Consider the following 23,153-nt stretch of genomic DNA (forward strand, 5'->3'; position numbering starts at 1 on the left):
TTTATGTTTATGATGATTCTTTCCATTGACTTCAACACATTTGAGATTTGGATTTAATAGATCCAAATAGATCTCCCTTGAGGGAGAGAATTTATCTCCTACTGAAAAAAATACAGCTTTTTGTTATCAAACTCAGAATCGACTTGTACACTTCTTGAAATGATGAAGAATCAATTCCCTTCAAAGCAATTCTGTTCTGCAGTTGTTCAATTCTGACATTTTGAAGATGTTCACTTTAGAAAAATAACTTTCCATGCATTAATTACTTTTTTTTTCAGTATATTTCTTATAATAGCTTTAATCTCAAAAATAAGGTCCATTTTTAAACTACTGAAATAAACCCTTTCAGTACAAAAGTTCCCAAAACCTCCCTTACCAGTGCATGTCCTGTGGTCTGGCATGAGTGCAAAGCCTTGTTTACAGCTACATTCATAGCTGCCCTCCGAGTTTGTACAGAAGTTCTCACAGCCACCATTCATTATACTGCACTCATCAATATCTAAAAAAGGAGAAAATTACAGTTAAAACCCACAATACTTTTTACTTTAAAGCACATTTCAAGGACACGCTTTGAGGCAGCTTTCCAGAACAGCATCAATCCAGAATCTACACTTGATATTTGCACCCTCCTTGAACATTCAAGTGTTTGCAAATATAGGAATTGGGATGGATGTCAGGCTGACCAAGAGGGAAAGAGATGATATTATCTGACTGCATATACAAATACCTCTGCAATTCTCTTTTTACATATAAAAATACCTCTGTTGGGTTACCATAGTATCATGAAGGCAACAAAGTTTTTGTAAGGATCGAGGGAAAAAATTATCTACTAGACAGAATTAAAGCCAGTGGATTTTTCATGTATTTCCGTGGCACAATAAAATGTATGCATATAGGATTGCACAATACGTGATTTAAGCTAAATATCATTTACAAAATGTGGCTTTAAGGAAACAGTTACTGGAAAGGCCCTATATTTGAGAGAATTACAAATCAAATTAGGAAAAATTCAATTGAACTACATGATTCTACTCCATGGTCTGTCAGTAATGCTGATTTTTAATAAAATATAGAACTCAGGATTTAACAAGGTATTCCCTCTTAATGAGCTACCATAATTTCATTCATTCCTCAAAAGTAATGGATGTGCACAATTTTGGAGGGTTTTTTGCATACTCTTTTGGCAGACTGTACCAGATTTTTTAATTACACTTAAAAATGTCTTCATACAACTACTAAAACCGAATTTATGTTTTATCTTCCCTATTCACTAGAGACCCTGTGTAGTTTTTGTCCTTACCAACACAGTATAACTTGTCAGGTGTGGACTGATATCCAGGGTTGCAAGCACACTGATACTTTCCAATCAGGTTGACACAATGACCATTTCGGCACAAGCTGGTGCTTAGGTCACATTCATTAATGTCTGTTGCAAAAGAAAAAGGGGAAAGTATTTTAGGTCTGAATGAAAATGATACTAAAGCAAACATTGTAAATGCCTGTGCAGCACAAGAGCAGTATAAAAAGCTGTGCGCAATATTGATTTTGTCTCCACATCTCACCTATACATGCAGAGATATTTGGTGATATCTGATGGCCTGGAGGACAATCGCATCGAAAACTTCCCTCTGTGTTGATGCAGGTGCCGCCTCGGCAGAGAAGGGGATTGCGCTGACACTCGTCGATGTCTGTGGGGAGAATGGAAGGCACATCACTGCAGGGGCCAGCGCTGCCACAGCAGCGGCTCATCCCTCCCCATAGTCTGCTACCCATCACAGCACCGTCTGCCTAGATTGGCTCTGGAGCCTCTCCTACAGCAAGTCATCCCTTACACCACAGCGCAGTTAAAAAAATAAAATAAAATTAATTCAAAAAAGGCTTCTTCTAAATTTTAATCTGCTCTAACTTCAAAGTTCAGGATGGTGTCCCACTTAGCAAAATGGGGTTTGTGGGGATAAATTTAACATTCCAAAAACCTGACCCTTGCTCATTTATGCTATGGCATCCTGCAGAAGTAGCAAAATCACATTTAGGATGGAAATTAAGTTAAAGTGAGCTTTAGTAAGACTCACAAAATGAGAGAGACTTAAACCCAGGAGCAACTAAACCTTCAAAAAAGAAAAAAACCACCCCAGAAAAGGGCCCCATGCATAGCATACTAGCACATAGTATACTGTTGCACATCCATGGTCTATAAAAAACATACCCATGCAGTTTTTCATCATCATAAATCCACTTTCATAGCCTTCAAAACATTCACATTCAAAGTCTCCAGGAGTATTGACGCATATGCCTTGGCCACAAAGATCAGGAGAGATGCGGCATTCATCAATATCTGTAAAACAAAACACATTCACAGTATTTTTCAAAGGAGTTCAGTTTTTCCTTTTCAAATCAAAGTTATGAGAGATCTATCCATGCAGCTTACCCGTGCAATTCCGCTCTTCAGAATCAAGGGCAAATCCACTGTCACATCTACACTTAAAACTGCCAATGGTATTTCTGCATTTTCCATGGGTACAAAGACTGGGGACCATTTTACATTCATTGATATCTAAAAATGAAACCGTAAGGACATATGATGTTATCACCATACAAAAACACTGCACAAAAGAACAATGCCGACTTCAGAGCTCATCCTTTCTCATAATAACGACCCCTCCTTTTGGGAAAATTGTAGACCACACTACATGAACTGATACTGACTTCACCCTAACCAACAATGTAGCACTAGAACCATGAAGAGCACTTTCTGCCATAAAACGGTATTACCCTTCCCTTTGTCCTGGAGGATCTGATCTGCAGCTCACTGAAGTCAATAATAAGATTTCAGTGGACAGAGGATCAAACCTACAGGGCAAAGGGTGCTTCTAGAAGAACCACTCTGTCTTCTGGTTTCTGAGAAAAAAACCGTGACTTCCATGAGTCACAGAAAACATAACGAGCATAAATAAAAGCACATGTCACTTTTCTTTATGGATAATTAATGGCTTAGTAACTGTTTATAAAACTAAGGCTGAAACTAGTAACAGCAGTTGTCATTCACATATATTTTCCCCTCAGTTCAGACTTCAGAATGTTTAGGTTTTGGGTAACTGGCTTTCTTTATAAACATATTCACATCCATTTGTGCTTCTGACACTGTCCAGCTTAACCCCACTGGTAACCCTGGAAAGACAGCTTTCAGCACACAATGCTAGGGTGTCACTGTGTGATTCCCATTTAATGCTGGAAGTTTACCAACAACAGTCATAATAAGACTTGGTTTACAGTAAATTAAATTGTGCTGACTTGAGCTATCAGCCTGGAAATATTTTTCTTAAGTAGCTCCACAAGAAATTCCCAAAATTATTCACCCTCCCTTCCTTGGTCCACAGTAGAATTAAAGTTACTGCACCCTGCACAGGTAAGGAGGATTGCTCTTTCAACACATCCAGAGCTGACTGTTCAATTTGTTCCAGTTCTTGTAGTACGAGGTGCCAGGTTTTCAAAGCTATTCCATCAGCCAGAGGTGCCATTAGGTGTAACCCAGGAAGCAAAGTCAGGCACAATTTAACCTCTCTACTAGACACACAAATTTAGTGGTTTGAAGCTGCAGTATTATGTTGTATCTAATGGTCTGTGACAGACTAAATTACCTTATTCTGGCTGTAATTTCTGTGAAATCTAATTGGATTTTCAAATGTGCCTTAAGGTAAGTGAAGTGCCTGACTATCACCGAGATCTTCAAACCCACAGGAATTGTCCAAGGGAAGAGTAAAAAGGAAAGCCAGCAGGCAACAAACCACAAATGGATCACATACCTTTAGAGAAAGGTTTCCCAGTTATCTCTATCTTCGTAGAGAACCCAGATCCTCTTGGACAAAGGGCTTCAAATTCAGGTGATCCCTTCAGAGGGCACTCCTCACACTCAAAGCCCCACGCTGCCCCCACTGAACAGCAGCAAGCATCCATTCGGTGTCGGCCTGGGATTTGTGAGGTGCATTGCTCATCTTCATGCTGCAGGTAGCAACTCTCCAAGCGAATGTCTGTTGGGCAATTAAACAATATGTTGAGAGAGAAAGAGAAAATTTAGTTCCCTGCAGAGGAATCCTTTTCCAGAATCCCTTCACAGGACAGTTTGCTCCATGTTTTTGTGGACTCATAGGAGTGTACCAAGCACACTGCATAATTTCTGACAGCAAAATACTAATGGTAAACTCAGAAATTAAGAGTTGAAGTAAGTTTAAAGTTCCATTCTGAAAATAGTACTCCACACGAAGTAAATTTTGGATCAGAAGAGGATTGTAAGCATCCCAGCTTATCATATCTATATAAGGCCTTTTAGTTACTACAAGCTACGCCTTGTTCTGAGACAAATCTTAGGCATTTACTATCCTAAAGGGACAAAGGTGTTTTGAAAGGACAGCATACAAAACTTCAGTACTCTGTTGCACCCTCCGTTAAGGTGTATGGTGCAGCTAGAAACACCACGTCCCTCCTCAGCCACCTGAGTCCCAGCCCAGAGCAGTCTCCCCCCCAACTCTTCCAACTTTGGTGATTTCAGTGGGGCTGCCAATGAAGAGTACTAAAAGCACAGATGATCTGTAAGGAACTAAAATCAACACTATTCACCATCCGGTAGCTGGTGATGGGCTTTAGCTACTGGAATCTGTTCATATTCTGATTGAACTAAGTTCATGTCTCTGATTGATTCCATTTGAAAATTTCTTTCTGTGGACAGAAATAATTTTCCTTACTTGTAAGAAAATATGCAGTGCAAACATGGCTCACCACATAGATTTGCTCTTCCCTAGTAGACCTGTAAATGGAATTAATACCTACCAAGACATGTCCGTCCAGAAGCATCTAAAGTCATTCCATTGGGGCATTGGCAAACAAACGATCCCAAGGTATTGACACACTGCCCATTTGTACAGACTCCAGGAAACACCTCACATTCATTTACATCTATTTCCAAACAAAGTGTGAATAAAAGTAATCACTAGCATGCTAAACATGAACAAATCAGAACAAATATGAACATTCTAATGTTTGGTTTTTAGGACAAAATACAAAACCACAGCAGTTTACATGGCCTGAAAAAATTCCAAATATTTAGGATTTCCTATGCAAGTCAGCCACTACCAATTCATTACAGAAAACTGCTGATGATTAGAAATAATACATGTTGCTACTTGTCATTCCTACATATACTGAAATCACACTCAAAAGTTACAAAAAAAGGGAGGGGCATTTAAAAAGTATATAAATTTTCATACTCACTATGGGCCAGATTTTTGAAGCAAATGGGCAAAGAAAGACAAAGGTAAGTGCATAATATGATTATGCATTATTCCAAAGAGATTAAGTTATACTGTGTTTTTTTAATGCTGGGGTTTTTTTTACATTTCTGTGTTTTTAATGTTTGTGCCTTATCAGGCACACCTCTGCATGTCTGGAAACTACAACACTGTTTGAAATCTGGCCTTATGACCTTGTCAGCAATTAGTAACTTTATATAGATTAAAATAAACTCCTTACGACTGCACACGGAGTTTAATTTAATTAAGTAAAGATTATATTTCTATATTTATGTGGCAAATTTAGCACTTTTGGGTAAGGATAATTTGATTAACTTGTTAGTTTGGCCTGAGCATAAATAAATATTTAGTAATCTAAGTGTGGGGTCCTCCCACCTGTGTCCTTTGTGAAAAGCACATGCTTCCCAACTGCCTTTAGGAAAAAGCCTCCAGCATTAAATATGGCCCAAAATGAAGCATGACAAGAGAGGATAAGAACAAGAAATGAGAAGAGAATGACTCTGATAATCTATAGCTGAACACTCATGTATAGAGTACTCCAGAAGTGGGCAGGTTGAACTCACTGGTGCGAACAGACAAAACTCCTGGTGCAAACAAACTCTGCAGCTCTCAAACCGCACAGAGCAGGGTAAAGGATAAACATGGGGTGGACATCAGTGGCCTCTGCCCTTGAACAGATATTCTAAATAAAAGGCCCATATTGACTGGAAGGCAGGAAGTAAAAAAGCCAGTGGACTATTTGAAACCACTGAAACACAGTTCACGGCCTGTGAGCCATATTCCAGCTGACAACTCCAGGGCTCACCCGTAAACTAGAGGAACACTGCCAATTTAGCTTGCTTATTTCCTTGCATAAAGTCCATTACTCATTTTACATGGGCTGTGTATGGGAGAACTGAGTATCACCTTTTGGGAACTAAAGTTGCTCCCTTGTCCTGTCTCTCACTTGCCAGTAAATTTCCTAGAGATCTTCCCGTCTTGAAAAATGTTTACATTGGTTGAAACCCAAATATGGCTTCAGTATGTTAAAAGCAGGGGAAACTACTCTGAAAAATCTGGGGCTATCCAGGTCCCATTGAAATGAGAAAGATTAAAGCACGTAATAGATGTAATCCGAAGTGCTGGTAAAGGAAATGCTGAAAACAGTTATGTCTACATCTTGGAAGGATAAACTTTCCATCCCAGCAGTGTTGAAAATGTTCTAAGACTTTCCTTGTGAAGAGAGATAGGTGGGGCCACTTTTTTTTTTTTTTCTTCCCTTTTCTTTCACTAACACACTCCAGAAAGTGTTGCTGAGGTCAGATAAGTTTTGTACAGTGGGTCTGCAGCACAGACGTGCCAAGGTATTCAGTCATCATTTGGAAAGCAAAGAATATGTGTGAGGGTGTTCCTCTTTTTTTAATTTTATTTTTTATTTTATTTTTTGTTAAGGGAAAAAACAATGTTTCTTTATGGAAGCTACATATGGGAGTAATTTTTTAAAAATATTTTAACTGCAGTGTCATGTCAGATGTTGTCAGTCAGGATGACCCACAGCAGTTTGAGACTCTCTGAGCTTCTGCATATTATGGAAATATGCAGTACTTTGCCAGGGGTTCAAATCAATTCAAATGAAGATGAAATAGGGTGGGACCTTCAATTCTCACAGAACAGTATAGAGTCATCTCATACCAAGCAAAAAGCTACACATTTAAAAAAATCTTCAAGCTTTTCTTTAACCAAAGCTTAACTGTGTCCTGATGCCTTATTTATTTTTTTTAAAGACGACAATGAAACTATGCTTTGGAATGTGTCTGATTTCATATAATGTTACATGGAAGAAAGTCAAGGTTAAGGGAAAATAAAATAAATATCAAAACTTTCATGTGAAATATAGTCTTTAAACATTCTTTTTCTAAAGCATAGTAATGGCTTGTCATACCACTGTATTAATAATGACATGCTTTATAACATATATAAGATGCATACTTTGCCCAAACAGGTTACTCAGTTAACAGTATTTGAAGAGAGAACCATCTCCTTATACTGGTAGACACTATATTTGCAAGTGTGTACTTTGAGATAAACTGTGAGTACGTAGGAATGTTAAACAAACTGAAACCAAATTCATCCCTGACATAACTCTAATGAAGTCAATAGAACTACACGAGGTAAGAATCTGGCATAATGTTCCTCTATGCTAAATTAACCACTTAAATCAAAACACTGGCCTTTTTTCATTCAAGCTCTGATTTATGTTAAGGCAACAATAAATACCTTCACACAATGTTCCTCTTATTCTTGAATATCCCTTTTGACATATTGGGTCTGTAAAACAAACAGAAGTGAATGTTTAGAATGCTAGAGTCCAAAACTCACCATTAACTTCTTGTGCAAAACTGATCATGTGAAATATTGAGTTTATTGCTGTGAGATGTCCGAGTGCTTAGACAGTATTTCAGTATTTTCTGAAATAATAAAGAGGTAAGATGGGGCAACTACATAAACTATATAGAGTGTCAGCCATTATCCTCTTTTGCTTCCTGTGTGTCTTAGCTAGCTAACCCAAAAGGGGTTATATGATTCCTGCTTCATTCAAATCAATTAATTCATTTAACTTGATCACAGCACATCAAAGCCCTATTTACCATGGATGGATGAGGATGAATTCTGCTAAGATATACAGGATGAATTTAACTAAAGATTTGAGCAAACTAGCAGCTTTCAGCGTATAGAAATAACAAGCCACACACATTTCTGCATTCATCAGCTCATCCTTGGGTTCCCAGCTCATCCCACAGTTCATTCTAATTATCAAGTGAATACGCAGAGACCTCAACCCATTTCTTGATCAACCATATAATTCTCTAGGTCATCAGTTAATCTACAGAGTATAATAACAAGGGCTACTCCCTCTCCTCCCTCCATTACCACACCAAAGATCCATTTGTTGCAAACATTTTCTCGGGAGCTCTGGGGAACATGCATCTATTGCTACATCATTAGGAACTCTAGATCACTAATTATGACAAACCATGCTAAAGTAATGCTGCAAGTTACAGATTGTAGGTGTGGTCCCTTCCCCTCAGAATTTAAACTTGTAAAATGTTTACTATAAAACGCGAAGTTAGAACCTTCTATAGCTACATGCTACCTCTCAAGTATTAAGACTTCTCCTTTTCAGACTCAATAAGGTATGAGTGCTTGATAATAGAACAAGTTATTTGTCTAGCCTATGCCCAAACTTCTGTGGCAATAATCTGGACCAAACTCAGAACAGGAAAAATCCTAGGTTCCTAAGGAAAATGAACAGTGTTACCTCGTTCACATGGTGTACATGGGCTTCCCCAAGCAGCACCCAGTGATGAACAGCACTGGGACTTCAGAGTTGCTCCGTTGATATTTATTTCACATCTTCCATCCACTATATTCTGCCAACAGGTACCCTTAACAGTTTCTGTTTGGAAAAAAAACAATGTATTGTCATGCAGATTGTTTAGCATTATACATTAATATATTTGCAAACACATTTGAACTTAACCATGAAAAAGAATCACCCTTTCATTATAATTTACCACATCAGACTTGAATTTATTTTAAAAGCTCTTAATTTATTCTTCTCTATGCTGGACTAGAGCCTGAAATCATCCCAGCACAGAGCTCATGCCAAACCTAGTTTATGCTTATTGACCCTAATGGGGAATATCTCAACACCATTAAAGACGTGAGTCATTGTATTTATTATGACTCAGATTAGAGGTACATGCAGAAGAATGGGGTAGATATGAACCCCTTCTACATCTTCCATTAATCTATTCGATCCCCCAGTCTGGATATCTGATCTTCCCATATAGGGAGTGGCAGGAGATCGCCAAGTATCACACAGAGCCACAGTACCACAGTTTTTCTGGCTATGCAACAGCTATAAATTACTGTCCCTCCAGAACAGGTAAGGGAAGAAACTGTGAGTCCACCGAGTATCTGAGTCACAGCATTGTCAGTGGCTGCTCTTGAGCTGGTCTGGACTGTACACAACTTACTCATGCTCCATCTCAAATAGAAAACTGGCCTTTCTAGCGAGTGGATCTTAAAAAGAACACGTCCACCCCCTTGCAGGAGGAATTAAGTGGGTGAGCATAGTCCTGAAGAAGTAGTCCTAGCATTTCTGCATTTGATACAAAAACATTTCATCTGTCGTTCAAATTTGACATGGAAGCATGCCACTCTCCCAGGCACCAGTCACACTTTATGTACCCACAGTAATGGTGAAAACACACACTTTCTTAATACCGTTTCTGTAGTGTTTTCCACTAAATTTATCTACACGAGTTATTTTTAAATACCTTCTAAACTTGGTATACAATGTTTTTATGTCACTGGACTTTTTCAAACAGTAAATATAAAATCTTCAAAAGAATAAATACCTATGCAGATGGTTTTGGTTGTATCCAAAGTACTTTCAGGAGAACATTCGCAAGCAAAAGAGCCTGGTGTGTTTTTGCACACTCCGTTAACACAGGGGTTAGATTCACACTCATCAATATCTAGAAGAGAAACACACTGCCATTAGTGCTAGGAAGCATTAGCAAAAATACATACGGCCTTTTTCAGGTTAAGGAAAAATGGAAGAAGCTTTCCTCATGACCAGTTTTCCTGACATTCTGTTTTTCCATTATGAAACTCTTCACTATAGACTAATGATGCATGTGTCCCAAAGGCACACTAACATGTCAGAACATTAAAACATTGAACTTGGAAGCTGCATCTCATTTTTCAGTGATATCCAGCTATGGCCCTGCTTTGTGGTGAGGGACTCTGTTGTTTAAATGATCTGATACACATCCTGTCTGTGGATCAAGAAGAGTTCAAACTAGGAGCCACCTGGCTCTGTTCTCCACACAAGATAACAGATTTGTAAAACTTGGTTCATCTCAAGTTTTTCTCACCCTTGGCACACTGTGAGCCCACTGGTAGTAGTCAATAAGGAGAGTGCTAGTACAGACCTCATACAGGCTGTTCCATGAGGTTATCTAATGCTTTCACTTTGGCCTTGTCTCTCCACGTTCCCCTATTTACCCATATAATTTCTTTATGTAGTTTTCAGCTCTAAATATTATATCCTCATCAAGGTTCAAAGTGTTTCTGGCACAATCTGAGAACAATCCAAATGAATAAAACTAGGATGAAATGGAGTGTTACCAATTACCTTCACATGTTTTTAGGTCAGGAGTGTATACAAATCCTTTTGGACAGGTGCAGGTGAAACTTCCAGGGGTATTTCTGCATTGCCCGTTGTCACAAAGCAGCATGTTCAGTGCACATTCATCAATGTCTACAACAAAAATCAAGAACTTCTTAAAAAAGAAAATATTTCTGGAATAGAAGCTAGGACAGAATTTTCTTCCCAGCAGCCACATTTCATTAGATTTTGTGTATGTGGAGAGAAGGAGGAGATAAAGGGGAGAGAGAGAATACTCACAGACATGACTTGCACTGCTTTTCAAAGACACTAAAAAGATTTCTAGATTCATTTCGCAGACAACAGGCTTGGAATGATTTCAAATGGAAACGATCATTCCAAATAAACTAACTCTAAAGATCCCACTTACTGCACCTTTCTTCTTCATGAAAACTATCATTAAAATAATGGAAACAATAATAGTTATATGAATTCAAACCACACAAATATTACCTAGAGAAAAATTAACATTTTCATTCTGTTTTTTCAATAAGGAAAAATAAGAAGAAAAAACCCTTCTCTGTATATTTTTGTTGACTTTTTCCTATGCTTTATTCTTTAGCAGGTTGCTTTGCTTTTATAAGAGCTCGTACTTCCTTTCTACACATATACATAATATGCAACAGCCAAATCATGGTTCAAAATAAAGCTGGGAATCACAGTTTCATCTTGCCTATATTGTGGAATAGGTCTGTGCGGTCTCTGATTCCCTGCAGAGCAGCCCCCGCAGCCATGAAAGAAATGAGGAGAGGATTGGTTTGGAAAGGTTTGCTGGTCATCCTGGTCTTTAAATCACCATTTTTTCCAAGCTGGCTCTGAACTGTCTTAGATGTTATGGTTAACAAGGCCAATGTAAGTCTACACTTGCTTCAGAGGTGAAAAATTTAAATAGAAATGCTAGTACTAAATTTCAAGAGCCCTTAGGAAATGTTTGGAAGAGCTGTGGTCATTAGAGAGAAGTTGCAAGAAGGTGGCAATGGGCCATGAACGGCAGGTGAAGACCAGAAGAGACCCCAAGAGCAGACAGAAACAATTGGCAAAGTCAGAGAGGCCTCAGAAAGTGTTGAGAGAAGTTGGGAAGACTCAGAGGGTCAGCGCAGCAGCTGGGAACAGCAAAAGTGCGAGGAAAAGCTTGGAGATTTGCAGAATAAAACAGACCGTGTGGGAAGCTTCACAGGAGTTCAGAAAAATTGAGAGAGGGCCAGGTGGAACATTATGGAAGAATGGGAAACAGCTGTGATGGAGCATGGATGTGGGTTGCAACAGGGTGGGCTGGGGAGCAGCTGGAAAACTCACAGATGGATGGGGAGAAGAGAAGGGATGCCATAAGCTACAGGCAGACACCGAAATGGGACATGGATAATTAAAGCCAAAGAAACAAATAGGAAAATGGGATGAATTACAGCATGAATCTTATCAAATACAGATCAACTCTTTTTTTTTTTTTTTTTTAAATAAGACAGTGGATAGTTTAGACTGGGATAACACAGATGACTTGAGCTATTTATGTTTAAGTAGAGAATACAGAACTCAAATAAAATTATTATGTAAGCTGGAGATAACAGGAAGGAATTTAAGAACTTTAAGGTGGTTCCAGGGCTGGCTGAAGGAGAGATTACAGCACGGTATATTAAAAAGGGGAGTAATCACCAGGGAGAAAGGATATTAGCAATGCCTTTCAGGGATCAGTCTCGGGACTGGTCCTATAAAATATTCATTGCAATGTAGAAATAAAAAATGAATAGGATCAAAAGCTGTGGACAATACTAAGCTTGAAGTTATTACCAATACAGAGAATCATGCAATACTAAATTTATCTTGACAACGTGAATGAGAGAAATAAGAAGAAATATAATCACCAACGTTCAAAACCTTGCAATTAGGGTCCAATAACAATAACATGCTATAAACCAGAACTCATCAGTTGAAGGCTATTGAGAAGAGAAAACTCTGGATATAACTCCCAATTAGAGGTTGACTTTGATCCCAAAGTATAACACATATTTGAGAAAAGACTAACACACTCTAGAATCAATTTAGGCAGGATATTCAGAGGGGCAATGGAGAATTGCTGGCACCATTACACCAGGCACTAGTCAGACCTCATCAGAACACTGTATAGTGGTCAGATCAGTTGTTTTCAAGAGAAGGCTGCAGACTCTGCTTTTATGAAAAGACTGAAAGCATGGATTTGGATAGCTTAACCAACAGAGTTTGAGAAAGGATATGATGATTCTTTATAAATACTTTGGGGATAAGTGCTGACACAGTGCTAAGTCAAAGGATAATATTAGTACAACATCAACTAGGAATAAAATGGTAACAAGCAAATTTTAACAGGAAATCAGAACAACTTTCTAATCAGTTGTGCAAAGGAGGTCTGGAACAATGCACCAATGGAAGAAAGTGGAAGAAAGGAATCTAAAGGGTTTTAAGTTATGGGCTTTCAATGTCACCATGTAATGGAACAAGACAATTGCCAGAATTAAAATTTGTAACAGGAGTCTGCAGGCATCTGATGGGGACTTTTTATATCCCAGATAGCATGAGAAGAGACTGGAATGCTCCTTATTTGGATGGATTCTTTTTATCCCATGCCACAGGGCTTCCACTGGTCACCTCTAAGGATCAAGAAGAACTTATTTCACCTTTTCTGTGATGAAAAATTTGGCTTTACATTTTTTTCACTTGTACAGCACAGGAAATAAGCCCTAGCTAGGGCCACCATGCCATCAGATTCTGCTGGTGCTTCCAGTGACAATATATTTTTCTGTGTCTGGCCAGGACACAACACAGTTAAACCAATAGCCCTGTCTGAAAGCTGAAAGGGAATTTTCCCCAAAGTCGCAGTTGGGAGAAACCATGTAAGCCTTCTGTAGTGTATGTGATGCTTATTTTCTTATGATCAGTTGGGATTTTTATTAAATCCCCTGCTCTTGGAGGCACCTAGCACACTGATGATCCTACATTCCCCCTGTGATGCATTGTAATTGCAGGATCTGGCTTCTTTTGATTTTGAGAAACATTGGTACTGCAGAGTGCATGTTCAGTGGACTTAACTGAACTGGATGTTTATTGCCTGGTTGCCAGTGATTTGAGTCACTAATGGCAATGGTCCCTTACAGCCCCACAGTGGAGGATTTTATGAGCATTGCAAAGCACTGAAATTAAAACAAGATTTCAGCAGAAACATCCAGAAATATCAGAAGAGCAGATAGTGGATCTGATGAAACACAGAAAAAAAAAAGGTGGAAGATAAAAACAAGCATCAAACTTCAAAATTAAAACTGGGACGTTTCATACCGATGCAGTTTTTCCCAGTTGAATCCACTTCATATCCAGGGTCACAAATACATTTGTATGTTCCATGCAGATTCTCACACCTTCCATTTGGACAGAGATCAGTATCCAGTAAGCACTCGTTAATATCTACAGAAAGGTAAAAAACAAAAACAAAAAACAAGAGTCAGTTGTTAAAGGGTTGTGGGGTTAACTGTCCAAACTAGAAAAAGATATATTTTTAATATCACTAACATTGGCTGCTCTGTATTTACAATCACGTTGGCCTGATTAGTGACTTCACACCTAAATATTCACACTCAAGAGAAAAAAAAGCATCCCTTTCACACTGATTTAAGACCATCTCTAGCCCACAGACATTTAAGACACTTGTAACTGTGAATAAGAACTGGGATTATAAACTGGGGTCTTACATTTAGAGATGCCCATGTACTCATACCCCCTGTTATCTCCTGATTCATAGCATTTCCAGACAGCATCACTCCCCAAAGCATGAACATCCCTCCTTTCTGAATACTTTTCCCTCTCTACTGCCAGCAAATCTGCTAGTGAGCATTGGCTGACTTAGCATCTGCAGTTCAACAGTTCTACAACTACAATGCTTTTATTGTAATCATTTGCTCCTTCTCTGTAGTTAACCTAACTCTGTCAGCCTGGCCTTTTTGACAGTTGAAAACATGTGAGGAAGCTCAATGTTCAACATAGCTTTATTCTTCAGGATGATTTCAGGTGAAATGTGCAAATATGACTTATATATTACGATTTCTAAATCATATAGGTAATAACACTTCTCAAAAACTTGCAATTGTTTTATAACACCACTATATTCCATGGCATAAACCAGAGAGGGTGCGCTAGTGACATGGCCTGCTCCACTCATTTCATCCTAAATTATTCTAATGTGTTGCAAACAGCCATTTGAATAAGCCTTTCTCCCATTCTTTTTTTGCCATCATCCCCACCAGCGTGTCTAACAAATCAAGGATATCAAGGTAACGCTTTTAGCCAGAACTGATATAGTTGGAATTAGGTGATCTTACCATTTCCTCCTGCAGTCATGCCAGTTCCACTGCTGCACAGAGCCTGATATTCAGCTGAAAAATATTAAAATACTTACTGGAATATTCTTTCTTAGCTCATTGCTTTCAGCATCATCATTTACAAATGCCAATTAATTATTCAAATGAAATAACATGCCTTTCAATTATTCTAAAAACATTATTAGCCTCATAGTGTTCTGAACCTGTGAAACAGTTTAGCAGATTCAGAGTCTGCATCTGCTTATGAAGATGGATGACTAAAAACTTCACATGGTGAACTGAGGAATTTCAGAATAGACATAAACTTCATGCTGGCTCTCCTACACAAATGAACCATAACATATTCAAAACAAGATTCTCCAAAACTCATATGCCCATGCCCTTGCTCAAGGTGCACATTCAAAGTGACCAGGAAACAGAAAAAGTTTTCCTATAAATCTAGCCCATATTTAACTTCATTTAGCAGGAGAGTCTTCAGGAGTCCAGAGCAGATCAAGGATCTCTTATCCTTAAAAAAAAAATATCATTAAAATATGTTTTAAAGTATCTCAAATATCTCAGTTACCGCTAGGTTCAAGTTCTTTAGAGTTCAGGACAACTAACAGAATAAACTGACAGACAGATCAGAATTAATTGTTGCCGTAGAGGTCAGCATTTTCCCATAGATTTGCACTTTAATAACAGCCCAAATAATTACACTGCTAAAATTAATAAATATTAAAAATATTAACGGAATTAGCTGTCTTTTCTTCAAGGAAAATCACGTGCAACATATCTCCCAATATTACCATAATCAGCAGATTAATATGTACCCTGCTTGAATCAGCTGCCACTGTATGTGAAAGCAGACTTGCTCTGGACATGCACGAGTAAGACTTTTAGCCTGGAATGGCAGGAACTTTGACGAAGAGCTTCTGAGGAGCACAGAGACACAAATGTCTTCCTTTCAGGAATTTTTTTCAGTCTCTCTGATACAATGCTCCTCTCTAAGAAATCTTCTCGTTCCCTCCCCTACTCAAATCCCAAAGAAATGCTACACCTCCCCCTACCTGAGATGGCATTTTTTTAACAACTAGAAGAGGTGGGCAAAATAACACAGGAAAAATAGCTTCCATATATGTAAATGTTCTGCTAAAGTAATTAAAATATAAAACAGAAGTCAATGATACAGAGTCCAACATTTACAAAATATGGCAAGTCTACTGTACAGTAAGAGGAGCCCACTGATAGCAGAGGCTGCTGGAAGGGCTCCTTCCTATCCTGGTAACATTTCCTTGGTGTTTTGCTATTCTAAACAACACAGCATGTTATAAAATGGTAGTCAGCAAGTTCCTGCTGAAGAGCTCACATCAACTCAACCAGCCTAATTTGCTCCACTGGTTTTGTCTCTCCGATGCTTTTCATAAAGCTATCAGTTAAAACTGAGATTTAAAAAATAAATCTAGAATTGTTTTTGCCTACAAATCAGATACCATGCTAGTATGAGATGCTTTTGAACTACATATCGAATGGCACATTTTGTTTATATGCAACCACAAATTTGCTAAGTGAAAAGCATCATTCAAAGTTCGGCTTCAAACTAGCTCATTGCAATAAGTTACCTCCATGAAACCAGGGTCCCTCTATTTAGAGCACGGACTGTGTCAGCACAGTCTTCTTGGAAGAAGTGCTTTTCTAAAAGCAGATTCTGCCTATGAGAATTATTAGGATTGCTTTCTTGCCAGAGAGAAGTTATGTTCCAGACAACTTTGCTTGGTGGGGATTTCAGTGAGAGATTCAAGTATTCTCAACCAACTTAACTGGACATTTGTTTTTGCATTGACCATCCAAAGGCTAATTACTGTATAAACTATTTCAGATCGCTTGAAGGATATAGAATTCAGGCAGCAAACATCTGACAGACAGGTGTACATAAGGATTTGAATATATGAATTACTCAAGATGTTTCCATTAATAACTTCAGGTCAAAATTACATTTTTTTGTTAGCCACATATTAAAATAGTTTCTTGTTACAAGCATTAAAACAGATTTTCAAACAACTCTGGACCCAGATATTGGCCTGAAAAAATTCTCTCCTGTACTCTTCCAAGGTGCAAAATAGCAGATTGCTCAAAATATATAACATGTTATAAGACACTTTAACCTTCCTGATTTAGGGTGCAATGTTAATACAAAACTGTATTTTACCTTTCTAAAACTGTATTTTACCTTTCTAAAAATAGCGTATCAACATAAAGCTTAGATTAGAATACGTATCAGTAAATATGCTGTACCTGAATTTTGCGCTGGGCAGGGCTGACAAGGCTCCCCAAAGGCGTAGTCAGTGCTGGCACAACAGCACTCTGATTTTGTAACTGCACCGGTTAATGGTCTCACGCATTGTCCTCTCTTGTAGCCACCATAGCATGTGCTTCGCATATGTGTATCTGAGGAAAGAAATCTCTCTTAATCCTGCCATAGCCAACTATACTGCCATAAATTACAACACATATTAAATCTAGCTTGGGTGTCATAAACACGGTAAAATAGCTGTCGAAACAAAACATCTTTCACCATTTCCCTATGCTTTTCACCCACCTATACCCTTATTCTAACTCGGGACAGGAAATTCTTCTTCATGCTCCTAAGAGTTCAGACATACAAACTAGTTACTGCATTTAATGATTTAACATACATTAGTGAAGTACTAGGGGAACAACCGATACTTAACCTTGATCTAGCAAGAAGCCATGGGGAAAAGGGACGAAGTCTCTGCCACGTGACAGGGACACTACTCACTTGTAACTTGACAGGCCCAGCAGCAGGATCTCATAGCTAGAATCAAGTATATCCCAAATCTTCTGAAAAAACTCAGTACTGTTTACTTTATTCTCAGAGTCAGAGGACTGATTTGATTTTAACAAGAAGGATTTTCTCTCCCCCTCCCAACCTTGTTAGTTGTCTCTGGTTCACCAAGGCTAAAATCACCACTGGTGCAACACCCTGGATTAAGCCCACTAAGGCCACACTAAAGTGCTTTTTTTTTTTTTTTTAATTTTATAGCTGAAAAAGGCAGAATGAGAGAAGAAAAGAAACTTGCATCAGGAAAAGATCACAAAGTATGCTGTCCTTAAAAAACCATATCTATCTACGCTTGTAAAAAACAAAGAAAAAAAAACCCAGTAATCATATTCCAGTGATAAGATTTAAAATGTTTGTCTTTTCAGGCCCAGCGGTGACATTTCTTACTTTTTAAAATCTACCCCATAATGACTGTCAGACACATTACGGTTTTAAAATCAAACACATCAAACATCTTTCACTTGTAGAGAAACAGGCAGAAGTGGAAAAATTCTTATGTCCCACTTTAAAGAGAGGTGAAAGAGCAATTAAATCTTTAAGCTTAGATGCAAATGAAGAATTTTACATTGACAGAAATGGGGCAAATTCTCACCTACTCAAAACTGACATGCACTACTCGCCTCCAACACCACTATGCTGTAGTCTACCTGACCTTGTGATTTGGCCCACGCTTTTCTCTTTAAATGCACAGGAAAAGAAAAAAGAGCAAAATGGGCTATTACAGTAAATATCCCTGAGCTGTTAGTATCTACTATAACTATCATTCACCAATCCATGACAAAATGGTAAATTCTACATTCAAACTTGGTCCATCCATCAGACTAGCATTAATGCCTTAACATTGGTTAATTGTGACTCGCCACACATCAACCTTGTCTTACCGACACACACACGTCCGTCCAGTCCTACTGCAAGACCAGGGAAGCATTCACATCTGAAAGAGCCATCAGTGTTCACGCAGCGCCCGTTCATGCATATTCCAGCTGTCTCACACTCATCGATGTCTGTTGGAGAACAGAATGAGCTTTATTAGAAATTAAATTACATAATGTTCAACACCTGGCTGAAACTTGCATTTGTTCAGCTTATTTTCAATGTATCCTATGAAAAATATCAAGTGTAAATGGAAACTAGTTCAAGTAAAGATTTTATTAAAAATAATGATTAATTGATTCTGTGAAAAGGAAGAAGAAAATGCAAAATTCAGAAGAAAAAATAACAGAACAAAATAATTTCACTCTCATTGGAGAGCAAAAAGGGACTACATTTTCCTAACTTGTTCCCAAGTGGTCCATCTTCTGATTTAAGGGTCATTCAGGCAAAAACATAATCAGAGGAAGGAGGAAACTGTGACTGCTGAGACAAAGGACTTTTGTAGTGTGTAACAGGGCATTCCCTTTCTCTGTTAACAGTTATTTTACGCTGTAAGAAATCAGTCCAGATAGCAAATTGTCTTTCGCACACACACACACACCCCTCCTCGACGTGCCTTCACAGAGCCACCAAAGAATTTCCCTTCCTCCTGCTGCGGGTTCACTTTTTGGAAGTACATCTGAATGTCCACAGTCAGACTCTGCCCACAGTAGTGCCTCCCTGGTGATCTGCATGACAATTGGGTTTTCCTATCAGATGCTCATTACAGCCCATTTTATAAACTTTCAATGGACAGACTGCACTCCAGCCTTGAAAGGAATTTGTTAATGACTTGAGCCCTGAGCAATGGTAGAGCACAAGCTACCATCTTTGCCCAACAATAGTACATTGAACAATAAGGTCCTTGGCAATGAGATACAAGAGTAAAGCCTTAAAATATTAGACTATCACAAAAGGATGTCAAATTAGTGAAAAATTATATAGGCTGCATATCCTGTTAATAGTAAGATCATACTCTAGACACAGAGAGCATGCCATTATATCATATGTGGTTAAGAAAAGGAGTGTTTAAAATATTGTTTGGGAGTATGTATAACCTTTATAAAATAATCACTTCATAACAACTCTCCATAATATATACAAGAGACTGTGTGTGTGACAATTTCCTTTTTTCTGACCTTAAAAGGGCAAATTGAGAGTGAAACACCTCTGTGTTTTACTTAGTTTGTGTTGTTTGGCATAAAACATGGCCTGTATGATCCAAGATTCCTTTTTCAAACTGCATTTTAAAATAGAAGTTATATTTAAGTACATGGGCTCAATTCATTTCTACTTCATCCTGCAATCTTTTGTTCTGTTTCACACAAATCTTAAATGCTTTTCCCACTTTAAATTTAGTCCTTACTCTGTGTAAGTAAAAACAGAGTTGGGACTTCAAAATGCGACCATACTCTTTAACAGTGTAGACAGTTATTTTGCTAGACAACACTGAACTCCTTTGACAGATATAAGTTCTCCTTAAAAAAAAATGAATTAACTTTCCTTTTTTAACATTACTTATAGAAACAGAAAGGCAAAGCTACTTTTTTTCCTTTTCCTGTAGTTAATTTCTAAAAAAGATTTTGTAAGCTAACAAGAGGTGAAATACGCAATCCATTTTCTTTTGCACCGATTTACAAATGTGTTGAAAATATTGTTCTAAATGTTTTATAGAAAGGTAAAGTTGGTCACTTAGAGTTGCGCAGATCAGCTGAAAACCTGGCTCCATTCAAGATGGAGCAAAAAGCCTCTGCTTTTACCAGGGCTGATATTCCACCCAGTAAATCAACTGCACACACAGGCATAAGCTCCAAATTTTTAACCTTGACAAGGCTCCGCTGTCTTCTGTTGCAAAAGTCACCATTTGGACAACTTCAAAAATACCCCTTTTCTGACTTTTGCCAGAATACCTCAACCTGGTTCTGGAAAACCACCTAATGGACTCATTCTCCATGTCCAATGAGTTTTTGCCTTTTCTATTTAGCTTCCTCAGTAGTGCCAGCTCAGTACACTAAGTCCTCTAATTTTAACCAGGAAAAATTTACTCAGACTACTAAACTGCCACTTTCAGTTGCCTAGCAAAAGCTTTCAATTTGGGGAATTCCTGTTTGGTCTAAAGATGAACCAATCTATGGAACAGACATCGTGCTTTAAAACTCTGCCTGCCTCATATAAGTATTTCTGAAAAATCATCAACAAAAGAAGCTAATGGTGAATAAGTTTAGTATGTCTTGTATTACAGGGAATACACAAGACTATGGTGTAACATTCTTTTTTGGCATGTTACTTCATAAAGCCCGAGTGGAATTTTTTACCAGACAGCCAAGCATATGCCCTGTACTTATACTTAAATTCCAATTTTACGGAACTAAGTGTCATTTACAGTATCCCCAACTTTGGGTTAGAAACCATTTGCAGGGGTTGATGAGGGGATAAATAGGAGGAGTCAGGAAATTAACTCCTGGCTCCGAGACTGGTGTATCCGGCAGAACTTTGGCTTTTTTGATCATGGGCTCATCTACAGGAAACCAGGCATGCTGGCAACAGGTGGGGGAAGCCTAACCCGAAGGGGAAGAAAGATCCTGGGACAAGAGCTAGCAGGGCTCATCTATAGGGCTTTAAACTAGGTTTGAAGGGGGATGGGGATGAAACCAGGATTACAAAAGTGGTGCCTGGGAGAAGCGTACCAGTGCTTCTGGGTAAAAGTGTTAGCAAGGTCTTGCAGCCTGTCCCAGTGATGGTGGGGGATGGTGAATTGTGTGACAGCAAAGACATGAGGGGTAGTGATAATTTGGTAGCTACAGTAGTGTCTGAGTATGATCAGGTGCGAATTAGGGCTTGTCCCCCCAAGAAAGTGGCAGGACAATTAGCCCAGCTGAAGTGCATCTATACTAATGCACGCAGCATGGGAAATAAACAGGAGGAGCTGGAGGCCATTGTACAGCAAGGAAACTATGATATAGTTGCCATCACAGAAACGTGGTGGGAGGACATACACAAGTGGAGCGCTGTAATTGATGGCTACCAACTCTTCAAAAAGGATAGGCAAGGAAGGAGAGGTGGCGGGGTGGCCCTCTATGTTAGGGGCAGTTTTGAATGTCTGGAACTTAACAGTGTGGATGACAGTGTTGAGTGTGTATGGATAAGAATTAAGGGGAAGGCCAATAAGGCAGACATCGTGATGGGAGTTTGTTACAGACCTCCCAATCAGGATGTAGAAGCTGATGAAGTATTCTATAAGCAGCTGGCAGAGGTCTCACGATCATCTGCCCTTATTCTTGTGGGGGACTTCAACTTCCCAGACGTCTGCTGGAAATACTATGCAGCAGAGAGGGAACAGTCATGGAGGTTCCTGGAGTGTGTGGAAGACAACTTCCTAACACAGCTGGTGAAGGAACCAACTAGGGGAAACGCCCTACTGGACCTACTGTTTTTTAACAGAGAAGGTCTTGTGGGGGATGTAAAGGTTGGAGGTCGCCTTGGGCAGAGTGATCATGAAATGATAGAATTTTCAATTCTTGATCAAGTAAGGCGGGGAGCCAGCAGAACTGCCACCTTGGATTTCCGAAGGGCAGACTTTAGCCTGTTTAGGAGCATGGCTGAGAGTGTCCCTTGGGAGGCAGTTTTGAAGAGCAAAGGTGCCCAGGAAGCCTGGGCATACTTCAAGCAGGTGCTCTTAAAAGCGCAGGAGAAGGCCATCCCCTTGTCTCGAAAATCGAGCAGACGGGGAAGACGACCAGCCTGGCTAAATAGAGAACTTTGGCTGGACCTCAGGAAAAAAAGGAAAGTTTACATTCTCTGGAAAAGGGGGTTGGCAACTTATGAGGACTATCAAGATATAACAAAGCTATGTAGGGGGAAAATGAGACGGGCCAAAGCTCAATCAGAACTCAGCTTGGCAACTGCAGTTAAAGACAATAAGAAGAGATTCTTTGAGTATATCAATAGAAAAAGGAAGACTAGGGAAAATGTAGGCCCACTGGTGAATGAGACAGGTGCCCTAGTGGTGGAGGACGCAGAGAAGGCAGAGTTACTGAATGCCTTCTTTTCTTCGGTCTTCACTGCTAAAGCTGTCCCTCATGAATCCCATACTCTGAAGGCAAAGGGGAAGGTCTGGAGAGAGGAAGATTTTCCCTCAGTTGAGGAGGACTGTGTCAGAGACCACTTGGCCAAGCTGGACATTCACAAGTCCATGGGCCCTGATGGCATGCATCCGCGAGTGCTGAGAGCGCTGGCAGATGTTATTGCTAGACCACTCTCCATCATCTTTGAACGGTCATGGAGAACAGGAGAGGTGCCTGAGGACTGGAGGAAGGCTGACATCACTCCGATCTTCAAAAAAGGCAAGAAGGAGGACCCAGGGAACTACAAACCAGTTAGTCTCACCTCTGTCCCTGGGAAGGTAATGGAGCGATTCATTCTGAATGTCATCTCCAAACACGTTGAGGAACAGGAAGTTATTGGAAGTGGTCAACATGGATTTACCAAGGGTAAATCATGCTTGATCAATCTGATAGCTTTCTATGATCTTATAACTG

The 23,153-nt window shown here is 39.1% G+C and overlaps 1 protein-coding gene across 1 annotated transcript in view; it reads right to left on the bottom strand.

Annotated features, from left to right (window-relative positions):
* FBN1 (fibrillin 1) overlaps nucleotides 1-23,153 on the bottom strand; it is a 160,386-nt gene that overhangs the window by 54,763 nt on the left and 82,470 nt on the right. The window contains exons 16-30 of the mRNA XM_082488735.1: nucleotides 18,585-18,707; nucleotides 17,136-17,288; nucleotides 14,862-14,915; nucleotides 13,825-13,950; nucleotides 10,489-10,614; nucleotides 9,707-9,826; nucleotides 8,602-8,739; nucleotides 7,560-7,610; nucleotides 4,825-4,950; nucleotides 3,804-4,028; nucleotides 2,429-2,554; nucleotides 2,207-2,335; nucleotides 1,563-1,688; nucleotides 1,301-1,426; nucleotides 377-499 (exon numbers count right to left, since the gene is read on the bottom strand). Coding sequence (XP_082344861.1) covers nucleotides 377-499; nucleotides 1,301-1,426; nucleotides 1,563-1,688; nucleotides 2,207-2,335; nucleotides 2,429-2,554; nucleotides 3,804-4,028; nucleotides 4,825-4,950; nucleotides 7,560-7,610; nucleotides 8,602-8,739; nucleotides 9,707-9,826; nucleotides 10,489-10,614; nucleotides 13,825-13,950; nucleotides 14,862-14,915; nucleotides 17,136-17,288; nucleotides 18,585-18,707 — 1,872 coding nt within the window. The remainder of the gene's footprint in view (nucleotides 1-376; nucleotides 500-1,300; nucleotides 1,427-1,562; nucleotides 1,689-2,206; nucleotides 2,336-2,428; nucleotides 2,555-3,803; nucleotides 4,029-4,824; nucleotides 4,951-7,559; nucleotides 7,611-8,601; nucleotides 8,740-9,706; nucleotides 9,827-10,488; nucleotides 10,615-13,824; nucleotides 13,951-14,861; nucleotides 14,916-17,135; nucleotides 17,289-18,584; nucleotides 18,708-23,153) is intronic.

The sequence above is a fragment of the Vanellus vanellus genome, assembly GCF_965231255.1.
Source record: "Vanellus vanellus genome assembly, chromosome: 11".
Lineage (NCBI taxonomy): Eukaryota > Metazoa > Chordata > Aves > Charadriiformes > Charadriidae > Vanellus > Vanellus vanellus.